The sequence below is a fragment of the Eumetopias jubatus genome, unplaced genomic scaffold (assembly GCF_037043125.1).
Source record: "Eumetopias jubatus isolate StellerSeaLion01/CBP00866 unplaced genomic scaffold, mEumJub1_p1.0 scaffold_5, whole genome shotgun sequence".
Classification (NCBI taxonomy): Eukaryota; Metazoa; Chordata; class Mammalia; order Carnivora; family Otariidae; genus Eumetopias; species Eumetopias jubatus.
The window spans coordinates 112,698,100-112,719,160 of NW_028274811.1; the positions used below are offsets into that span (position 1 = coordinate 112,698,100).

Sequence of the window (21,061 nt, forward strand, 5' to 3'; positions counted from 1 at the left end):
CTGGAAGTCTCAGGGCTCCTACGTGTATCTGTTCCAGACTCCTGGACCATCCCGTATGTTCCTCACCCTCACAGGAGTCCTCTGGCTCGTGCAGAGGGAGCTCCTGTCTCCCCCGAGTCACTCGCTGATCATTCACCAGCCACAGGACGTGCTGGGCCTTATGACAGGCTGGTCTCTCCCTGGGATGCCCTTCCCCACCGTGTCGGCCAGCTCCAGCTCACCCCTCCGCACTCCGTCTGCTACACAGGCTGTCTGGACACTCCCACTGCACTGGCCACCCTCCACGGCCATCTGCAGATCAGTGCTTCCCAGGCCAAGGAGCCAAGCTCATGCAAACCCGTGATCCTAGCTTCCCACACAGAGGGAGTGATTGCTGCACAGGTAGAAAAAGGGAGGCATCAAATGATAACCTACAGTCTGTAATTCCTGGGCTCTTCCCGTTTCCTCTACCAATCTGTCACCAAACCAAGCAGTCACTGATCATCATTACTACTGATAACACCACCACCCAGGCACAGCCCTCTCTTCAAACATTATCACCTTCTCATTCCAAACACCCACTGAGATACTTAGTTTTATCCCATTTCGCAGGTAAGCAAGCTGAGGCCCAGGCAGATTAAGTAATATGCTCTAAGTCGCTCAGCTGCTAAAGATCCTGGACTCAGACTCTGAGTCCAAGTTGTAGTCTTAACTAACCTCTGTTCAAGTCTGCCTTCTGCTGACCCTCAAAATCCAAACCCCAGGCTGAGGCTAAGCACCTGGAACCTGCTGATACCGCTCTTTCTCTCACTGTCCCGCAACTGGATCACTGAAAATTTACTGTGAGGTCATCTGAGCAAAGGAGGCCTTTCTCCTTGTTCTGGGGTGGATTCTAAGTCTCCCTCCTCCCTCTCATGCTTTTCATTTCATCCTTCAGCCCACTCTGCTCTCCCCTTGACTTGATCCACTAATCTAGGCCAACTGTGGCTCTAGGGAGAAGAGCCTCTGGCAAGAGACCACCATTGTCCTCTAGGGCCACCTGCTACACTGCCCAGGCTGCAGACCCCAGCCCTACCCCCAGAGGTGGGAGACCGCCACATTCCTGCTGGTGGCTGGTCCATGAAGTATAAGCCAGGCAGCCAGTCCCTCGGCCACTAGGACAAAAAGCAAGTGCTAGCGAAGGCTGGAGTCCCAGGGCGCTGCGGAAGCAGGTACGCATGGCTGTACCCACGGGACAAAGAAGGGCTGTTGCCCAACCCTAGGGAGAAAGTGGTGTGAGGTCACTGGGGCACTGGGGCATGACTCCTAGGGGACGGGGCCCTGGTCACACCCGTCTGCCGGGCCCCAGATGGGGGGCCTGATCAGTAAAGGAGCTATATCCCCCAGCCCCACCACTCACCCTCTGAGCCTCAGGTCCCTCACCTGAAAAATGGGGCTTCATCTCCAGGGGTTGTTGGGAGACTTAAGTGAGCTTACCACGGTGGCCAGTACAAATTCATTCATTCGTTCATTCACTCAAGAAATACTCAGTGAGTGCCAATCATGTGCTGGGCCCTGGTGCTGGGGATACAGTGGGAACCAGACAGGCAATGTCCAGGCCTTGTGGAGCCTTCCATTCCCACAGGGGCAACAGGCCACCAATGAGTACAAATTTATAAACACGACAGCATCTGGGAGTGGTGCGTGCCTTAAAGAAAAGAGAACACGGTGCTGGGGTGGAAAGGAGACAGGACTGGAGGGTCGGGGAGGCCTTTCTGAGTACATGGTGTCTCAGCAGATCTGGAAGAGGAGAGGGAGCAGCAAGCCATGATGCCTGGGAATAGCATTTCTGACAGAGGGAACAGCACGAGCAAAGGCCTCACTACACTAACTCAAAGACTACTTTTATTAGCACTCGAGCCACACCCTGTCCACTCCACAGAAGCAGCACATATAGCTATAGCTGGGAGGACAGTGAGCTGGGCATCAGGAGAAGTGGGTTCAAATCCCATTGCTTCTCCTAAACCATCACCATATGGACTGCCTGGGACCATGACCAACACTCTCTGATCTTTAAGCATCCTGATAAATCAAATGATCCCTGATCTAAGGGTCTGTAGATGGCTTACATTCCCTCAAGCTCCTTCTTTTCCCCCTCTTCCAACCCACCCACCTCTGGAAGTAATCATGATTTCCTCCAGCTCCCCAACTCCCCACCCCCTAAGTGGCCCCATAAGTCAGTAGGTGGCTGGGGATCAAGGAAAACAGGTACAGGGATGAAGGCAACATCTGAAAGCTGATTTGCTGCAGGATCCTATCAAATCACTCTGAGGCTCCATTTCCCCATCTGTAAAATGGGAATACTCCCCTCCTCTTGCCTACAACACAGAATTTGATGTGAAGGTAAATGGAAATGCCAGATAAGGAAGCCACCCTGCTTTATACAGGCATTACAAAGGGGCTTCTATCTGCTTCTGGGTCATTTGTATCCTAAGTGCTACCCTGTGGCCTAGGCCTAAGGCAGAAAGGACAGAGAGGGAAGGGAATGACAGAGTGAAGGCCAGACACTCTACAAACAGTATCTGATTGCTTAGGACCAAAGCAGAGGTGTCATGAGAGGGAGACTTCTAAAGACATAGAGGCTTAAGGGCCTGCTCTCAAAGATTCTCATTCACTAAGTCTGGGACAGCCCCAGACGTATAATTATTATTTTTTTTTTTAATTACACAGTTGATTCTGATACACACTCATGGTTGAGAACCGCTGATTAGTTCTACCAACCCTGGAAGGTAGGACGTATTAGTGTTCCCATCTGGGAGCTGGCTAACTAGAGCACAGAGAGGCCGTCTAACTCCTGTATCACACAGCTAAGATTTGAACCAGTTTGCTCTCATTAATCACAAGGCTACACAATCTTTTTTTTTAAGATGTTATTTTTAAGTAATCTCTACACCCAACATGGGGCTCCAACTAACAACCCCAAGATCAAGAGTTGCACATTCCAAAGACTGAGCCAGCCAGGTGCCCTAAGGCTACACAATTTCTTGAGGCCAGTCACACATTACCTCTGCCACCCTGTGCAGCCCTGGAAATACAAAAACAACATCTCCCATTAAGAGACGGCATTACCTTTCAAAGAAGCTTTTATGGCTAGACCAACTCCTTATTCACCCGGCGTTATTGGGGAATAACATATGCTCACAGTAAGTGAAGCTTATGGGTAACTCTGGAACTTTGCCTGTTTTTCATTGACTTCCTGTTTTAGACGGTAACACCAAAATCTATTTCACTCTTCCTTGCTTCCTCCAACACAGAACACTGAACAGAATGTACCTTTCCTTGGGGATAACACTGTCTCTATGACCCATGGGCTTTGTAACTTCATATGGTATATTCAGCAACAAGGGGCCTCCGTGGCCCCAGTGCTGCAGTCCATGTGCTTCTGCCTCTGGTAGTCCCATGCCTACCCGAACACACACCAACAAAACTGGCTTACTGCTACGCAAGTCATGAGGTGTGGGCAGCACGGCCAAACCTGTAAGAACTGTGTGTAAACTAAGAGTGAGTTGGCCCTAAGTAGGAATGGTGAGGGGTGATATTATGTGCAACAGGGTCTTGAGTGGTTTCTGAGCAAGGCGAGGCTGATATGACATCGAGTTAATGCTCTTGGGCACGGAGCATGGTCACTGGTCCCCGAGTGCTCCCTCCGTCCTTTACCTCCCTGCATTTCCTCTTTTCGTCCTCCAGAGTGGAGGCCAGCCATCCCAGTCCCTATGGAATAAGCAGACGGGCAATGGACATCAGGTCCAGAGTAAGGTGCTGGTTTCAATCTCCTTGGAAGGTGTGGAAATATTTGACCAGACACCTCCCTGCAGATACTGAGACTCCTAAAGCTCTGAGCCCCTCCCCAGCTGGGCAAGAGCCATGCCCTGTAACAGACTGGATTCCTAACAGTAGTTCCATTCTACAAAGACCTGTCCACAGGAGGCGTGTTCTGATAGGGGGTTCTGGAGGCTCCAAAAAATGTTTGTCTTTGATTTCCTTGTGTGCAAGGCTTATCTTGGAGACAAGGGCAGTAGGCCCCTTGTGGGGACTGATACAACCCTCCCCCCAACTCCCCTCCCCCACATGTCCTCGCACAGTTCCAAGCAGAGAAAGGGCCTCTGGGGCCAAGCCAACGGTTGGTGAACTTCCTGAAAGATCACACAGCATTTGTTCATTCAGACAGTCAGTCGACAAGTATTTCCTGGGGGCTACAGTGTACCTGTAACCGTTAAGACACTGGGGGATCTGATGGTGAACCAGCTGGATGAGGTCCCTTTCCTTAGGGATCTCCGGTCCTGAGTGGGTAGAAGAGAGAACAGTAAAGAATAAACCCATACACAAAGGTTATCACAAGCTGGGACCAGAGTTCTGCATTTAATAAGGCGCTGGGGAAGGCCAGGGGTGGGGACAAACCTGGCACACAGTGAGCCCTGAGCGAGTGATGTCTACGCCTCCCCCAAATCCTCCCCCAACTCCTCTTCCACACCCCTACCTCAACTGTAGGGGTGCCACAGAGCCCCCTGCACTCTGTGCCTTCTCTCCCACTTCCCACTCGCCACCACCCAGCTCCGCAGCTGAGGCCAAGTGCAGATGTCACCCATCCCCACCCCCCATCCCAGTCCCTTCTCTGTGTGCAGCCAGACTGGCCACACTGCAGCGGTGAAGACCGAGCGCTCTGAAGCCAGGCAGACCTAAGTTCAAGTCCCAGCCTCACCACTATCTTCCTGAGGGATGTGGAGCAAGTCACTGATTTTTGGTTTGTCGTAGTTCCAACCTCACCGGATAGATTCAACCTGAGGATTCAACAAGATAATGCACCTAAAGGGCGCAGCCTAGTACCTGGCATGTACCAAGCGGTCATCAAACGTGAGCTGTTTTCTACGATTACCGTAATTAATGACAATATTAACGAAAACCTTCGAGGACTCCTCACTGCCTGCCAAGTGCCAAATCCTGACTAGGATGGTCAAAGCTCTCCTCTTCGGTCAGCTTCCCTGTCTGTTTTGTTTGGGGTGGTTGGAGGGTGGGTATAAGCTCAGCAAGGGGACAGATACACCTCATGGTAGGAGTCCTAGTGGCCGCCTGGTACAGGGAAGGAACCGCAGAGTGGCACCAGCGCCACGAACTTCGGAGTCAGCCTCAACCTACTCAACTGCAAAAGGGAGAGAAGTGGGGGGGGACTACCTCATGGGGTTCCTCAGAGATTACATGTGACTGTGATTAATTTATGTGAATAACTTAGCACAGGGCCTGACCAAGTAACTTGAGGCCAGACCGGGAACCCCTAGTGCCAGACGCATGTTAAGATTATGATACTGGTCTGTCCCTGCAGCAGAAGTTACAGTGTTGCGTGGTCTCCCACCAGTTGAGGAATAGACTGACGGATGGACAGGCATTTGAGGCTTCGAATGCCATCCCCAGGAGCTCACCTCAGCAGGTTGTGCAGGGTGGGCCTGCAAATGTTTTCAGTGGCGGCTGCTGTGGCCCGGGATCGCTAGCCGCATGGAGACCCGGTCATCCTCGGTGTCGAAGAGCCAAGACAGGGCCCTCCCCGGTGTCCTGGGTACCACACCACACTTCTCGCGAGGAGGTTGGGACCAGAAATAAAGGCTCCAGCAGCCACGTTGCCAAGGCTGTTTGCCATGGCAACCTCAGGGAGCCACTCGTGGGCCGGCTGCCGCAACTGTTCAGGGCCTGGTTTCTAACGTTTCCTCGCTCTCCCTCTGCTAAATGGCTGTGTTCTGCCAGGCAAGCACAGGGAAAACACGGCTGCAGAGCTGCTGGGGAGCATCAGTCTGATGAGCAGGGCTCACCCGGCTGAGCTCCCAGACAGCCGAGTGTCTGCCATCTAGAGCCAGTCCTGCCCATGCAGACAGGGGCTGGGAGTCCTGTCCTGCCTCTGCTAGGTGATCTGAAGCTAATCCTGGTCTGCTCCCAGCCTGTTTCCTCACTTCAAGGTAAGAGCATTGAGTCAGATGGTCTGTAAGGCATGCCCAACTCCCTGAAAGCTCAGTCTTACATTTGAGTTTACACCCTCGTCATTGTCATCATCCTAGCAGCTTCTATTTACTGAGTGCTCACTCTAGGTCAGGCAATGCTCCAAGCATCATCTATCCTCTGTTCTAGCTATCCGAAGAGCACACCGTTCTTATCCCCAATATTATATGTGAGGCCCTGAATGCCATGCCCGAGAGCTTGCGTCTCCAACTGGGGTCAGAGAGGTTAAGACACTTGTTCAAGGTCACACAGCTAGTAAGTGGTAGGCCCCTGGATTTAAACCCTTGGCAGTTAAACTCCAAAGGTGAGAGCTCTTAATCACTATCTGATATTTCTTCTCTCTTCAAGTAGCGTCTAACTGGATTTGGTTTTCTAAAAAAGTCAGTATTGCAGTCCTTGTTGAGGCTGGATGGGATTCCTCTTCAGCTCCCCCAGAAGTACAGGGGGAGAGAAAACATAATACTCTGACAGAGAAACTTCAGGGCCTCAACAGGGTCAAGGACCTAGAGCTGAGTGGGAAGATAAATGGCAGGCTCTGCAAGGTATTTGTCTGTTTTCTTACTAACAATGCCCCTACTGACTGAACATTCCTAAGCACTTTACAGGCATCATCTCAACAAGCCCTAAAACCCTCTAAACTCTGTGCTACTATGAGTCCCATTTCCCAGGAGAGACACCCCAAACACAAAGAAGCCTTGTGCCAAGGCCACAGGGCGGCCTCAAGCAGCGCCCAACCCCCAGGGCTCAAAGCCCTCTCAGCCACCTAAACAAATAATTAGAGCAAATGTTTGTTTTCTTACCTAAAAGACCGAGCAGTAATTACAGGCCTTTGGGGATAATTAATCAATGACTTTACCCTCCCATTTATAAAAGTCTCTCTGGTCTCCTACCCTACCCCTGGGCAACAAATCAGTCTCTGCCCTGAAGAGCAGGCAGGGCGGGGGAATTTTTTAAAAAGAAAAGGGCAGGATAGGGAGCCCAGGGGTCTAGCTGCCATCATGGGCCTACACAGACCCTGTGCCCAGCCCAGCTGTATGCTTCAGGTCAGATGCCTCCTCTAGGCCCTATGAGCCCAGGCTTCTGACCCCACGGCCCCTGAATCACTCAATGGGTAATCCCAATGAAAGCAACTAAGGAAGAAACCCACCGTTAGCTGCAAGGGGAGTAGGGGGGCCTTTGGGGTTCAGGAGCTGTGCGAGCAGGAAGCAAATGCGGCCTGCCCAGTGGTGGTGGTGGAATACACCCCGGCCCCACGGCCCCCACAAAGCCCAGCCACCCGGGCAACAGCGTCTGAAGACTATCCACCTACCTGTCCCCCAAAGCAGAGATTTACCCCCCCACACACCAGAAAGACTCTCAGAAAGAAAGGGTCTGAGAGTCAGGCACCTGAGCCGCCTCCAGCTTGGTGGCTTCTCCGTCTGTGCCTCAGTGACTCTCTTCTGGAAAAGGCAGGGGGAGAGGGGATCCTCCCCAACCAGCCTCCCAAGAGAGACAGGAGAGGGAGGAGCTCAGGGGCCAACGTCCCAGGTTAGCTGCAAGACCCTACGTGATGAACCTAATCCCTGTGCACTTAGAAAATGGGGACAACAGAACCAACCTCCCAGTTATCGGGAGAAACCATGCGCTGGTACTAAAGAGTCTCTTCACAAATACACACTGAAATAGTCACGGATGACATGATGTGGTGTGTGGGTGGGTGAACAAGAGTGGCCACGCGCCCAAAATGGCTGAAGCCTGGTGAGGGGAGCACGGGGGTTCGCTACACCATTCGGCCATCGACCAGCTGCTTCTCCCATGTGTTGGGACATCTGCCATGGTAAAATGTTTAAAATACATACAAACTCTTCTTCAGTGAACCTGACACCTAATCATATAAAACATTCTTCTGCTCAAAAAATCATCTACTTAATGGGTAACCACAAAGCTAGCTCAGGATAAAAATTCTATTTCCTGCCCTCCCAGAGCTGTCAACCTGGCGGTAGGGGGAAAGCACACAGACCCCAGGGAGACAGTAAGCAGCACCGTCCACGTGAGGGGCAGAGGCAGAACACTTGGTGTAAAAGGCTCTCCCTAGAGGACGGGTGTGGGGATGGGGGTTGAGCTTGAAGTGCAGGTGGGCTATGACTGCCTTTAAATGGTGGGGGTGGAGATGGGGGGGGGGCCCATTCCACAAGCATTTATCCGTCCGTCCCTTCTCAGGAACACAGGCGCTACAGGTAACAAGAGGAGGAGGAGCATCGGCCCTGAAGAGGCTCAGGGTGGAGCATACTCATTCACTCCGTGAGGATTTACAATGGCCGAGTCCCAGGCACTGGTCTAGTCACTGTGGGGGAAAACGGAGGACAAAAACAGACAATAACCCTTGCCCTCGTGGAGCCTGACAATCTGGAGTGATTTCCTAAATGATTAAACTTCATAGGACCTCTTTTAGGCAAAATATCTACTATTTGGTGCTTATTACATGACACGCACTGTGTCAGGCACTTTAAATCCACTTGCCATTTGGTTTTTGTTGACTTCTCACAAGTTTTAAATAATGGAAGGGCAGAGAGGTTATGTGACCCACCAAAGGTCTCACAGCCAGCAAACGGCAAACCTAGATAGGCTGCCTTCAAAATGAGTGCAGGGGACCTGCCAGGGACAGAGCAGCTGTGCCTGCAGGGCAGGGAGAAGGCGGCACCACAACAGTGGCATGGCAGCTGGGTCTGGAAAGATGAGTGATGGAAATGGGAGGAACAGTTATAGAGGAGACAGGTAACAGCAGGAGGAGCCCACACTTCCAGGAAGAATATTCATGACATCCCTGGGGTGGACACATCCCAAAGGGAAAGCAGACCGATCAGGAGAGTCAAGGGCCCAACTCTCCCGACTTCAAGGACCTGAAGGCCCTTGAACAGCAGGGTTAAACTTCAGGTTCTAATGTAAAAGTACTGGGGAGCCATGGGTGATGTGTGAGCAAGGGAGTGACACCAGACACACACTCTAGTAACTGCAGGATCCCCACAGTCGTGAAAGGACAAAGACCTAGACCAGAAGAGGGGGAGAGGAACTGAAAGGGCAATCCAATCCGATTGATTCTGCATCAGTGTCACTTGAGTACCTTGGAAGAGAAATAGGAAATGGCCCAGCTCATTCTCTTCCAAATGACTTTATCTGGGTTTCCTTCACCTTCACATAATAAGAATTATGCTTCCCGTTTTTACATAAAAAAGATAGCATGGAATTATGCTTCCCTTTTTTGCATAAAAAAGACTGCATGAAGGGGAGTTTGCATTTTACTTAATCCTGCCCTTCTAAAGTGCTTTCAAAGAGAATTTCAAGTTTCCTCAGCAGCAGGCTGCTACTCATTTTAAGTGCGTTACTTAAGTCTCAACCCTGAGAGTTAAGGCCTATGATCCCCATTTCAGAGACTGAGAAACCGAGGCCTAGAGAAGCAGAGGGCCTTATGAGTTGTCTTCTCTCTATGCAATGTGCCTTCATTTGCTCGAGGTACTAGAAATTCGACAAACAGAAATAAAAGACTAGTCCCTGCCTTATGAGCTTGGAGCCCTGTGGTCTGAGAACCACGCTTCTGACCCTGGCTCTTCTACTCACTCCAAGGCAGTGTAGTAGGTAGATTATCTTCAGCAAGCTAGTGAGTTCTCTGAAACTGTAAAATCCTCCTCTGCAAAATGGTAATAACACTGGGACCTACACTTTGTAGAATCTTTACAAGGATAAAATGCAACAATGCAAAAAGAAGGCTTGGCAGTGTGCACGGCATCAAAAGGATGCTCAAATAAATGTCGTGGACGATGCAGGAGCTAGCTGTTAACACTGCAATGCTCATGTTATGACCTCACTTCTAAGCCCAAGCCCCCATTTGCAAGGCTGCTTCTGACTCAAACCAGTATTCCTTCTATTATTCCAGAGAGAGAGGGAAAAGGGTGACTCATCCCCTGGCAATGGTGGAGCTTCTGGCTGGCCTGCACCAGCTGGGGAGAGGAGAGCCCCAAGGTGAAGGGGAAATATGAGCCCCTAGGGCCCCGTTGCCGGGCCATTGCCTCTCCCGGTTCCACAGGCACCCTGATCATTCGTACCAGCCAGGGAGCCCCAGTGAAAGCAGAGCTCCTGCCTGTGGTGAACGAAGCCAGCAAACCTGTCCCCTTCTGGGCCCAAGTGAAGAAGTTACTCCCCCTGTTCTCACACAAGTGAAGGGTGGGCAAAGGCACCCAGCCAAGGCTGCACTTCAACCTGCCCCTCCACAGGCCTGTCACGTTGGCTTGGAAAAGAAGCGAGCCCGGGCTTCAGGGGCTGTGGGAGCAGCCGTACTGCAGACCCAGGAACTGAACACTAGATGTTCAAGCCATGTGCCCGAGTCTCTGAGTGATGGGGCCCCTTCTGAGTACTCAGATCCAGTTTTAGAACAATGGGGGGACAGGACACCCATTGAGAAATGGGCCAAATTCACAAACACGACATTTCACAGAACAGAACCAAAAATGGTCCATAATCATGGGGTGGGGGTGGGGGGGAGGCATCACAAGTGATCAAAGAAATGCACATTAAAACAAAAGGGTAAAAGAATTTATTGATGAACAAACTGGTAAAAATGAGAAACAATTAAAATACCAAGAGTTATTTGGCTATGGGGAACCAGGCATTCCCACACAATGCTGGTAAGTGTGTAAATTAGCACAATCCTTCTAGAAGGCAATCCAGAAATGTGTTTACCAAACGCCTGCATACTTCCTTTGACAGAGTAATTTCACTTCTAGGAATTCAAATGAAGGAAAGAAGACATATGCAGAGACATTCATTTTTCAGCGAGGCTTACAAGAACAACAACAAAAATTATAAACAAATTAAGTAACTAACAACAAAGGGCTGGTCAAATACATTGTGGTTCAACCCTCAATAAAATACTATATAACCATTCAGATATGAAGACATGAAGTAGAATATTTATTGATGTGGTAAAACAATCACAGCATATTGTTTGGAGGAGAAAAAAAGCAAATTACAACAGTATGATTCCAAGTTACAATGAATATATGATCAAAGACTCCATTTTTGTGCAACCGATATAATCCATAGGAATCGGTAGGGAAAAAAAAGTCTGGAAATATATATAAAAATGAATAGTGGTTACCCTTGGGTAAGATTACATATTTTCAATTTTTCTTTATGCTTGCCAGTATTTTCTAACAATTCTACCTATTAAATATTTTTCAATGATAAGAGATTGGACCACATGATTTATAAAGTTGCTGCCAACTCTGACATTTGGGGCATCTATGATTGATGTCCCAAGTGACTTCAGACAACCCGTATTTAGTGTGGGCTTACTGTGTGGTCTTTGGAGCCAAAGTCATGGCCCCACAGCTGTAGCTTTCTGCATTCCTCTCTACCCATAGTCACTGCCCAGCTGTCTCAGGGGCCAGCCTGGGAGCTTCCCCTGTCTGAAATTCACATGCCAAGGACTGAGGAAAGGAACTCGGCATGGTGGCAGGTGCCATGGGGGCACAAAGAGATCAAAGGCACAACTCTAGTTCCAGAATCCTACTGGGCCACAGGACTCACACACAAAAAGTGCCTGGTTGTATAACACAGGCTAAGAAAACCAGAAGAGTCAGAAAGCAGGGCAAGCGGGGAAAGGAAGGCCTGCTGGAGAAGGCCATGCAGGAATGGTGGGTGAGGGCAGTGGAGGCAAGGGGCACAGGCTGGGCAAAGGTGAAGCCAACCCAAAGTCCTCTGGGATACATGCCCCAAACCTGCCCAAGAAACTTTCACAATCCTTGGTCCGCAGATTTTCTGAACTTTGGCCTGAATGGGTAAAAGTTAAGTCTCCTAAACAGAAGTCTTCCCTCTATCTGACTCTGGATTAGCCACCAAAGACAAGTCTTTCAGATAAAGACAATAAATTACCTTTTTATTCACTCTGCCCATCCCTTCCATGGGGGGAGATGAAGGGGAGGGTCCAGGAGGGGCTGGAGGAGGAGAGGGACTCGCAGGAACAACCAGACATCTCACACGCAAGCAGTGCTCACCCCCACCACCTCGACCTCCTCTTCTCTTGCCTGCAACACCAGCCCCATTTGACAGATGGAGGAAAGGAGGCTCGGAGAGTTAAAATGGCTTGCTCTGGGGTCACCCAGCCAGAGAGTGGGGAAGGCGACTCCACTCAGGCCTTCTGACTCCAAGTCCAGTGCTATTTCGAGGTAACACACAGGACCTGGAGTCAGGAGCCCTGGGTGGCTCTGTCACCCGCTGGCTGCGTGGTCCTGTACAAGTCGCTCACCCCTCGCAACCTCTATCCCCAACTGTAAAATGAGGAGGCACGCGATAGCCCGCCCAGGTCCTCTTCCGGCTGGGCTCTATGAACCTTCTAGGGGTGGCGGCAAAGCTCCCCTATCAATTACATTTCCCAAGTTGGGCCGGCAAAGATCACCAGAGGAGCCTCAGCCTGTCACGTGGTTAAATAAAAAAAGCAAACGTCCCAGATTAACTTTCACTGCACTGCTTCTGCTGACACCTGATTACCCAATTTTCTAGTTTCCTTGGGTGAAATATCTCTGCAGGGTAAGCCTGCTGGGCGGCTAAAAGGACAATTAATTATTGGTGAGCCAAAGAACACCAAAGATGGAGTTAAAACCACGGTCCAGAACAGACAGTTCTTGCTAGGGGTCCCTGAACGAGTCTCCGGCTATTTCAGGCCTCCTTCACCCAAGTCTCAGTCGAGAGGTTTGGAGGCACCCCCCCAGACAAGTGCGAGGGCTGAGGACAGAACTTTCCCAGGGGCAAACTCGGTCCCACCCGCACCCAGTCCCTCTAGCCCCAGGCTGCCGGCCGGGGCCGGGGGGGGGGGGGAGTGGGAAGGGGGGCAGCGGGGCGGTGGTGGTGCTGGGGCTGGGATCTGCCATCGGAGCAGACGTGGGCGCGGGGCCGGCGACGGCGCCCGGTGACCGCCGCGGGAGCTCCACTGCAGTTTCGTCAGAGGTAAAGGTACGCGCCTGGCGCGCGCGGCGTGTGCACACAAACACACACACCCGCGCGCGCAGACCGCTCATCACACACTACCCCCCCCACCCCGGCCCGAAGAATGCGAGATCACACGCCACCACCCCTTAGGCCCCCGCCCCGAAACCACCCCAGCACGCCCGCCACCGACCACGAGGCCCCGAGGCTCCCTGACGCATGGATGTCTGCAGCGAGCGAGGGCCGGCCCTCTCCGGCGCGTGGCGGGCTTCTTCTCCGCGACACCCCGCCGCGCCGCGCCGTCCCAGCCGCCAGCCGGGAGTCGCCGCCGGGAGCTGAACGTCTCGGCTTGCTGCGTCCCCTCCAAGTCGCGTCTCACGGCTAGGAGTCGGCTTGCAAGCCTCTCCCCGCCCACCCGGTCTCATGACAGCTGCTGCCGCCCAAAGACAGGCAGATTATAACAAGAAGCAAAGTTTCCCTCTCTCTCCTCCCACCGCCCGCCCCCCTCCGCCTTCCCCCTCCCTTCCAGTGTTATGCAAAACGAGCCGGCACCGGCGCTCCGACTCCAGGTACCAAACCAGCCCTCGCGAGCCGCGCCCGGTTCCGCCCGGCGGCCCCTCTCCGCGCCCAGCCGTGCGCCCGCATCCGGGGTCTCCTTCTCGCCTCCGCCGCATCTCCAGCCTCCCCGCTACCCGCAGCCAGGCGCCCAGAGAAAAAGCCCTAACTATGGGGCCAAACTTTACGCTTGCAACAGGCATCGGGTGGGGAAAACCAAGGAAGGGTGGGGGGCGCGCACGCCTAGTGCAGGGATTTTCGGTGGCGGTTTGTCCCAACAGCAGCCCCCCACCCCATCTCCAAGTCACCAGCTCCCTCGCACCACCATCCCCCGCCGCCCCGGCACACCAGAGCACCCTCTCCTGTCACGCGCGTGTCGCCGGTGGGGCTCCCAGGCTCAGCCAGAGCCCGGGACGCCGCCTCGCGTTCCCTTCCCCCAGCATCGCCGAGCGCGCACCGGGGCCGCGCGCTGCAGGGGGACCCAGGCGTCCCCAGACAGTCTTTCCACCCCCATCCTGCAGTGGTTTTCTCCCGGGGGGCTCCGCCGGTAGCGAAACCAGAAAGGTGCTATCTCCGCCGGCATGTCCACGTGCCCCGCAGCCCCCTAAGCCCTTAGCCGGCAACTAGCAGGAAACTCCGCGCTGCGGGCGCCGACGGGGAGCCGCGGGGGGCCAGCAGCAGCAGCACGCGGGGCACGGGAGACCGGAGGACCAGGGCACTCCGGGGACGGGGGCAGGCGCCTGAGCCGGGGCCACAAGTCCACGTGAAAGTACGGCAGCAAGTGCCGGGAGTCTGAGGGCGCGCCTCCGGCACCCAGGACCAGCCTGAGGGTCCCCCACACCTTGGCGCGGCTCCACCTCCCCAAGGAAACGCGGTACCCCCCACCTCTGCCGGCGGGGGGAGCGGACTCCAAGCGACCGAAGCTAGACCCTCCCCGGCGGCCGTAGCGCCCCCCACACTCCGGCTTGCGCGGGGGGGAGCCTTCGGCTCCCTGCCTTCGTAACAGAGAGCATCGCAGGGCGCATGGAAGGGGGGCTCTGCAGCCGGGAACCCCAGTTCCCCCCAATGCGCCCACCGCTGCCCCCCGGCCTCCGCGGGTGCGGCCGCAGCCCCCGCAGCTCAGCAACCTTGGCCCCGGGCCCGCGGCCCCTGCTGGCCGTACCTGCGTGTCGGCGAGATAGTTGAGGAAGAAGGAGGAGAGCTCTTCGTCCAGCAGCGCGCCGCAGTCGTTCCCCGCCATCTTCCAGCCGCGGCTGCAGCGTGCGGCGGAGTCAGCGCCGAGCCGGCCGGGGGGAGGGAACGAGCGAGCAAGCGAGGGAGGCGGGAGGAGGGAGCGAGGCCGGCGGGAGGCGGAGGGCGGAGCTCAGGCCCAGGCTGCCGCAGGGCCGCCGGCTGCGGGGGCGGGGCCGCGCGGTGCCAGCGCCAGCCGGGGGTCGCGCCCCCACTTTCCTGCGCCACGTCTGGCTCCGCGGTCCTCGCCCGCAGCCCCTGGCCGGGAGGAAAGCGCCCGCAGCCGGGTGACGATGCCCCAGCCAGCAGCCCGATGCCTGCGCAGCAATGCGGGCAGCCCCCTGCTCCTGCCAGAGCGAATCACGTTGCGTTAGCGCTGGGCGGGTCCTTTGAGACAACCTGCTTCTGCACAGCTGGGGAAACTGAGGCCTGAGAAGGCAGAGGACTTCGTGTGAAGTCACGGTGCATGTCAATAGCAGGAACACACAGTGCATTTCAATAGCAGGAGGACAAAGCTCAGGTCTGACTGCCCCAGAGTCTCGAGTTTCTCTACCTGAGCTGCAAGGCCATAGAGGGAGGAATACTATAGGTCAAAGGTGGAGAAATCAGGGAAGGCTCAAAGAGGGGGTGGCATTTTTCTCTTTTGAAAAAAAGGACGCATTGGCCCATATTCTGTTAAGTTTGACCGTCTTCCTCAAGTTTTCCTTCACTCCCCTACCCCCCCCCCCCCCGTAAACTTCAATGACTTCCCTTACCATGGCTCACAATGCCTTGAGGTGGCCAGGCCCGTGCAGGCTTCTCCAGGCCCCCTGGCCTCCCAGTTCCTTCGATGAACCATCTCACAAGGGGCTTCCACACACACAGTGCTGTCTCCCGCCCTGTGGCCATTCACCTAGTAACGGCATCTTCAGTGCATCCTTCCCCACTGCCACTCTGTCAACCCATTCCTTCTCCCCCCACCCCCACTGTCATGGGTTCCCTTAGCTCTACAAGCCTTTTCCTTAGAACACTGGTCACAACTGCCTTTTTACATTTGTTCTAGTGAAGATTTGCTCTTCATGTCTCTCCTAACTAGACTCTAAGACCCATGAAAGCAGGGACTGAATCTGCTTTTGCATTTACTGTGTCTCCAGTGCCTGGCACATAGTAGGTGCCTAATAAATAATGTGCTAACCATAAACCCTGGAGGATTTGGATTCCCCCCACCCACCCACCACCACCACCACACGTTGAACAGATAAAAAAAAACGCCCAGAGTCATTGCTGCCAGAACCAGAACTCAGGCTTCCTGAATGCAACCTTGAACTCTCGCCATCATGCCCTGCTGTTTGTTTGCCAGGCAGTAGATGAGGGCACCGCCTGAATAAAGGCATAAACGCGGGAAGATTTAGGCGCGTTTCATTGGGCACGCCTGCCTCCTGCTCTCTAGCCCCCCTCCCCTGGACTGGGGAGGGCTGCCCCACCCGGCCCACCCTGCGTGGGCTCCCTCCCCAGATGAGGAAGCAGGGAGAGCCCTCCGTCCACCTGCTCAGACTTGAACTCCTGAGCAAGAGCTTCCGTCTTCTCCAGTCTGAGGTTCCCAGAACCGCAGGGCGTGATTTCACTCTTTGGGCTTTAGGCCAGCGCGCTTTTAAGGAACAATGAATCCCAACAGACAGCCTACATCTAGCCTTGGAGCACTAGCCTGGGAGTCAGGAGTCCTGGGTCCTGCCTGGTCCAGCCCTGCTACATCTTGCCTCCCCATTGGGCAACTCAAGAAGTCAAGAGCATGGGCCCCCTGGTCAGACTGCCCAGTTTTGAACCCTTGCAAGTCATCTAGTTTCAGGCCTCGATTTCCTCATCTGCATCAGTGGGGATCATAGAATTACTTACTTCATAGGGATGTCAGGATGATTGAAGAGGTAATATATGCAAAGTGCTTGGCACAGTGCCTGACCTCCTGGGAAAAATAGCTAAACTCTGGTCCTCTGTTCCCTCATCTGTAAAAATGAGAATAACATGCATGTCCCTTGAAGGCCAGTGTTACTTTCCTTTCTTCCAGGGGCTGCTGGCTGCCTTGGACTCCAGTAGATCTGGATTTGAATCTTGGTGCTCACTAGCAATGTGCCCAATGTGTCATTTACTTAACCTCTCCGGGCCACAGTTTCCTCCCCGTAGGGTTCTTGTGAGGGTGGCAAAAATCTGTGCACATAAAACAAATGGCTGGGCCCTGCACCTGGCCAATAGGAGGGTTCCTCCCCCCTCAGCATCACCATCACCAAGGTCATCATCATTAGCATGAAGGGCTTTGCTGCTGCTGCCCATGGACCCCTGTCAGAGCCCTGCGGGACAGTTTCCCGAGATGTCCCTGCCAGATCCAGCATGGCCAGGGACTGGTGTTGAGCCCCTTGTAGCTGAGAGGCCAGACCAGGAGAGTCCCCAACGCCAGCCATCTCAGGCCTTGGCCTTGCAGAGCTGCAGTACCAGACAGGGCCTCCCAGGGAAGGCCTCAAAAGCGGTTGCCCAGAGCAGCTTTTGCCTTTAAAACTCTGGTGTTGAGGGACGCCTGGGTGGCTCAATTAAGCGTCTGTCTTTAGCTCAGGTCATGATCCAGGGTTCTGGGATCAAGCCCTGCGTCAGGCTCCCTGCTCAGTGGGGAGCCTGCTTCTCCCTCTCCCACTCCCTCTGCTTGTGTTCCCTCTCTGTGTCTCTGTGTCTCTGTCAAATAAATAAAAAATTTTTTTAAAATCTTAAAAAAGAAAAAAGAAAAAGAAAATAGAAGCCCTCCAGAAACCCCAGGTGCTAGGTGTGATCTTGTGCAGTTCGCTTGCCCTCTGTCAGGCTGTTTCCTTTAAACAAAAGAAGCTGTTTTAAAGGCTGTGTCCCTTTAAAACAAAAGAGCTGAGCTAAATGAACCTCTCCTGAACCCGCCAGCCCAAATATGATGCAGTTTATAGGTATCAGCCCAAACCGAGCTTTTCCACACTGCCCAGGTGCCAGATACCTGAGTGTGTCACCTCAGATTGTTTCCAACAGCCCTGAGGAGTCCACATTCTCATGTCCAGTTTCCAATGGAGGAAACTAAAGCTTACAGGGGATTGAAGTGATCGGCCCAAGACCACACAGTTAGGGACACAGCTGAGATTTGAACCCAAGCCTGTATCTGGTCCAAGCCACAGACCCTTGAAAGGAATTGAGAAAAACCCCACACCAGCTAACCCCTCCCAGGAAGCTGGAACGGTGGCACATTTCTTATTTTATGACTTCCAAGTGAAGGGCAATAATAATGCCAAACTTGGACTTCATGTGGCTCACTCCTATCTGCTCTGCCTTTTTATTGGCCCTGCCTCTCCCAAGATTAGTGAAAGTTTGCCTTGCACATACACGAGGCAAAGCCCAGACTCCTCCAGGCTCCACGGAAACAGCTCCAGCAAAATGAACATTTTTCACTTAAATACTATAGTCACTAGTGACAAATGCTCAAAATTAAAAACATCAGCCTTTTCTTTCTTCTGATAATAGAAGAATGCTTTATTCAGATGCTATAACCATATCTCAAATTCTGGAGGGCATGACAGTCACCTGGGCTCTGTTACCAGAGATTACAATTCAGTAGGTCTGCCGTGGACCCAGGAATCCGCATTTAAGAGGCTCCCCTAGATGACTCACCTGCAAGAAACTATCCATCATTCAACCGCTATTTAATGAGCACCTACTATGTACCAGCCACTGCTCTAGGTGCCATGGATTAATCAGCAAACACAATAGCTGCCACCCCAGCGATACCCTTCTATTCACGATCAGTGCATAGTGAATTTTTGTTGAAAGAGTGAGGGAGCTAGGACATGGGTCTTGATAATTACTGAGGTTTCCTGCCAGCCACCCACAGCTCTGTGATTCTATGAGCCAGGCCAGGGAGTCAGAAACACACCTATTTCCCAGTTTCTGTCCAGGAGGCAGAAACTCGAGCCAACAGGAACTAAAAAGGCACCTACTTTGTATTGTTAATTCTGACAGCCATCCCCACCTTTCATTGAACATAGAACTTTAGAACTTCCACGGGGCAGTGGAGAGCACGTTATCCCCCTGCTCCATAGTACAGGTAGGAGAATGTGGCCAAGGCCACACAGCCCTTCAGTGGCAGAGCCGGGCCTGGAAGCCAGGGCTGTGGACCATGTGTGTCGTACCTGGGTGGCTTCTCCTCAGGGCTTGGAAAGACCTCATCCAGATGGTGTCATTCTCGGGTCTCAGAGTTGGGGGTGGGGGTCTTTGTCACTTGAAAATCCATCATAAGCAAGGCATTTCCGGTGTTAGTCAATGCCCTCTTCTTCCTGGAGGGGTTAGCCCATGAACTCGCCAGTACATTTGGGAGCTACATTTAGCAGACTTCTCTTTCATATGCTACAACCATTAAAGAGCTTCCAGGTCAGCCAGTGAGGGGCATTAAACAGCCAAGGTATTGTCAGCTGCTGCTGTCGCTGTCATGTGCAAGGGCTGGCTTTCATTCACCCTCCTCAGTCTCATAAATGACTGTGCACAGAGCATGGGAACGATGGATCAGGGGAGGGATAGAAACCAGCTTCCTCCCCATCTGCCCACAGAGCTGAAAGATCCTTACGCCCATTTGATAGATGTTGAAACAAAGGCTCATAGATGTAAGGGTTACTTTGTTTTGTTTTGTTTTTACAGAGATATACATTCTACCAGCTTGTTATATGTATCTCAGAACAGCAACATTTAAAGAGACAGCCACCCAACAGGAAAGGGTACCATCTAAATTTAATATCCCTACAAATAAGGCAAGCAGATGGCAAGACCCAAGGACCTGTTCTTTACACTCTGCCACTTACTGGCTTTGGGACCTTATGAAAATGACTCCTTGGCAAGGATCATCCTATCTATTCTGCCCGACCTAGAATTTTGTGTGGATCAAATTCACTTACAAAAGACTGAGTGTTACATTCATTATCCTAAGTCATCAATAATAGTCCTTCTGGGAATTTATCCTAAGGGTCTGATTCAAAAGATGGGAAAACTACAGCATGATGTTTACATATACTTTGATTCAACAAATATTTTTAGAAGCTGCCGGGTGCCAGGCAATGTGCTACAGGCCCACAAATGGGAACCATGATACAGTCTTTGCTCTTATATAACTCACAGCTCTGATCACCACGTGCAGGGGAGGAAGTCAACATGCAGTTCCCTAGGCTGTAATAGGTTCTTTAACAAATAGGGAGGCTGGAAACTGGAGGGGCTGGGAGAAGAGCCTAGGGGAGAGGGGGGGCCCTGGGCCAAGGCAATGAAAGTAGCAAGAGGAATATGAAGGTGTGGATGGGTTAAAGCCATATTCTAGACTGGGAATCAGTAGGCTTTGGTCATGGGTAGGAAATGGCGGGGAGAATTACGGGACACCCAGTTTCTGGCTTCAGTGGGTGATGGGTCTTAGAGGAGAGGCAACTCGGAGGGAAATCTCCCAAGGGGGGCTTTGGGGGTGTGGGGCATCCAAGTGGAGACATGTAAAGGGAGCACATTGATGCCAAACAAAAGATTGGAAATAACCTCAACATGTAGTAAGACAGAACAGTTCCATTCCACACCACCTCACCAAGGGTAGACAACAGCTCACGCATGCACGGAGAACTGTGTCCAAGGATGCTCCCTGCAGCATTGGTAATTATGGTAAAAAGAGAAGGGCTCTAAAAAAATGAACAGTGGTGAGATCACATAATGGAGTATTAGACGATAGTGAAAATCAATAACATCTTCATGAATCCACACAGATTAATCACAAAAACAGTAAGGGAGACAAGCAGCCTAAGGATATAGTCTTATGCCACTACATAATATTTTGAAATACATAAAGTGATAGTCCCTAATGTTGGTTAATACATGCATGTGAAGTAAGAGCATAAACATGGGACAGCGAAGACACAGATCACTTTCAGGAAAGTGACAGGAGAGGGGGCATCGGGTTCGCTCGCTTAGAAAGACCCCGTGTGGGGCGCCTGGGTGGCTCAGGCATTAAGCGTCTGCCTTCGGCTCAGGTCATGATCCCGGGGTCCTGGGATCGAGCCACGCTTCGGGCTCCCTGCTCGGCGGGGAGCCTTCTTCTCCCTCTCCCACTCCCCCTGCCTGTGTTCCCTCTCTTGCTGTGTCTCTCTCTCTGTCAAATAAATAAATAAAATCTTAAAAAAAAAAAAAAGAAAAGAAAGACCCCATGCTTGGTTGAATGCTCTGCTGTCACTGTCTCGAAATTCATCATGATTTTTTCATAAAAGCCCCTGCATTTTCAATTTGCACTGGGTCTTGCAAGTTATGTAGCTTATCCTGGGAGATT

The 21,061-nt window shown here is 52.5% G+C and overlaps 1 protein-coding gene across 3 annotated transcripts in view; it reads right to left on the reverse strand.

The window, feature by feature from the left end:
• PPARGC1B (PPARG coactivator 1 beta) overlaps positions 1 to 14,763 on the reverse strand; it is a 103,844-nt gene extending 89,081 nt beyond the window's left edge. For all 3 annotated transcript variants that reach the window (XR_003609855.2, XM_028106563.2, XM_028106562.2), the window contains exon 1: positions 14,675 to 14,763. Coding sequence is in view for 2 of the 3 variants with exons in the window: in XM_028106563.2 (XP_027962364.2) it covers positions 14,675 to 14,752 (78 nt within the window). In the remaining variant the exon portion in view is untranslated. The remainder of the gene's footprint in view (positions 1 to 14,674) is intronic.
• Between the last annotated feature and the right edge of the window lie 6,298 nt (positions 14,764 to 21,061).